The 824-nt window shown below is 23.4% G+C and overlaps 1 protein-coding gene across 1 annotated transcript in view; it reads right to left on the bottom strand.

Moving 5' to 3' along the window:
• Window positions 1-214: 214 nt before the first annotated feature.
• The window catches only part of LOC103309832, a 3,642-nt gene continuing 3,032 nt past the window's right edge, over window positions 215-824 (bottom strand). Inside the window, exon 2 of the mRNA XM_008186315.2 lies at window positions 215-292. Within this exon, the coding sequence (XP_008184537.2) occupies window positions 215-292 (78 nt within the window). The remainder of the gene's footprint in view (window positions 293-824) is intronic.

Here is an 824-nt window from a genome sequence, read left to right as displayed (position 1 = left end):
ACAATTTGATGAGATGATGAGAAAATTAGTGAACGAGACACAATTTAATCGTTAGTAACTGAATACATAACAAAATAAATTTTGTCATGACTGATTATAATAAAAAAAATAATCAACTTTGAAAATTAAAAAAAATAATTTTGTAAATTTGTTTATCAAATTTAGATAAAAAAAAACAGTGTAACCAACATGAGTAGAAATGAAATACTAAGCATTAGATATCGTCTTTGAGTATAGTTTGATCACTAAATGCAAAAAATATACTATCATATTTCAACTTCACCGCTTTATACTACATTTAATGTTTGAAATATTACAACATTTAATCTAATATATTTGAATTAAACACAGATATGTTTATACTTTCTTTTCATTTTAATATTATAATTTTTGTGTAAAATAAAAACAACTATGATACCAACAATCGAGGTGACTTGAAACGATTTTGACATACTTCTTAATATTATGAGCTTAAAATAATCGCACTGGGCTACAAAAATTATATTTATTTCCACATATGTCTAATGAATAGAATAGAACCTTCAATTTAGATTTTTGATAAAAACTCGCTTAAAAAAAAAAATAAAAAACGTGTTACAAGTCACCTCAATTTTTAGGTGACTGTAACAACTATGAAAATTCAACGTAAAATCCAATTCAAGAACATTAGAGTTGACTTGTAACAAAATATTTATAAATGTTTACATACTTAAAATTTTAGTGAAATCAGAATTTACCTACCTTACTTATTATAAGCAATTTAGATTTTTTACCATAATTACCAAATAAAGTAGGAGGGACTTTTTTTGAAAATACCATCAATT

The sequence above is a fragment of the Acyrthosiphon pisum genome, unplaced genomic scaffold (assembly GCF_005508785.2).
Source record: "Acyrthosiphon pisum isolate AL4f unplaced genomic scaffold, pea_aphid_22Mar2018_4r6ur Scaffold_21178;HRSCAF=23236, whole genome shotgun sequence".
Taxonomy (NCBI): domain Eukaryota; kingdom Metazoa; phylum Arthropoda; class Insecta; order Hemiptera; family Aphididae; genus Acyrthosiphon; species Acyrthosiphon pisum.
The sequence above is the reverse complement of the archived record's forward strand: the minus strand, read 5'-3'. Positions and strand labels throughout refer to the sequence as shown.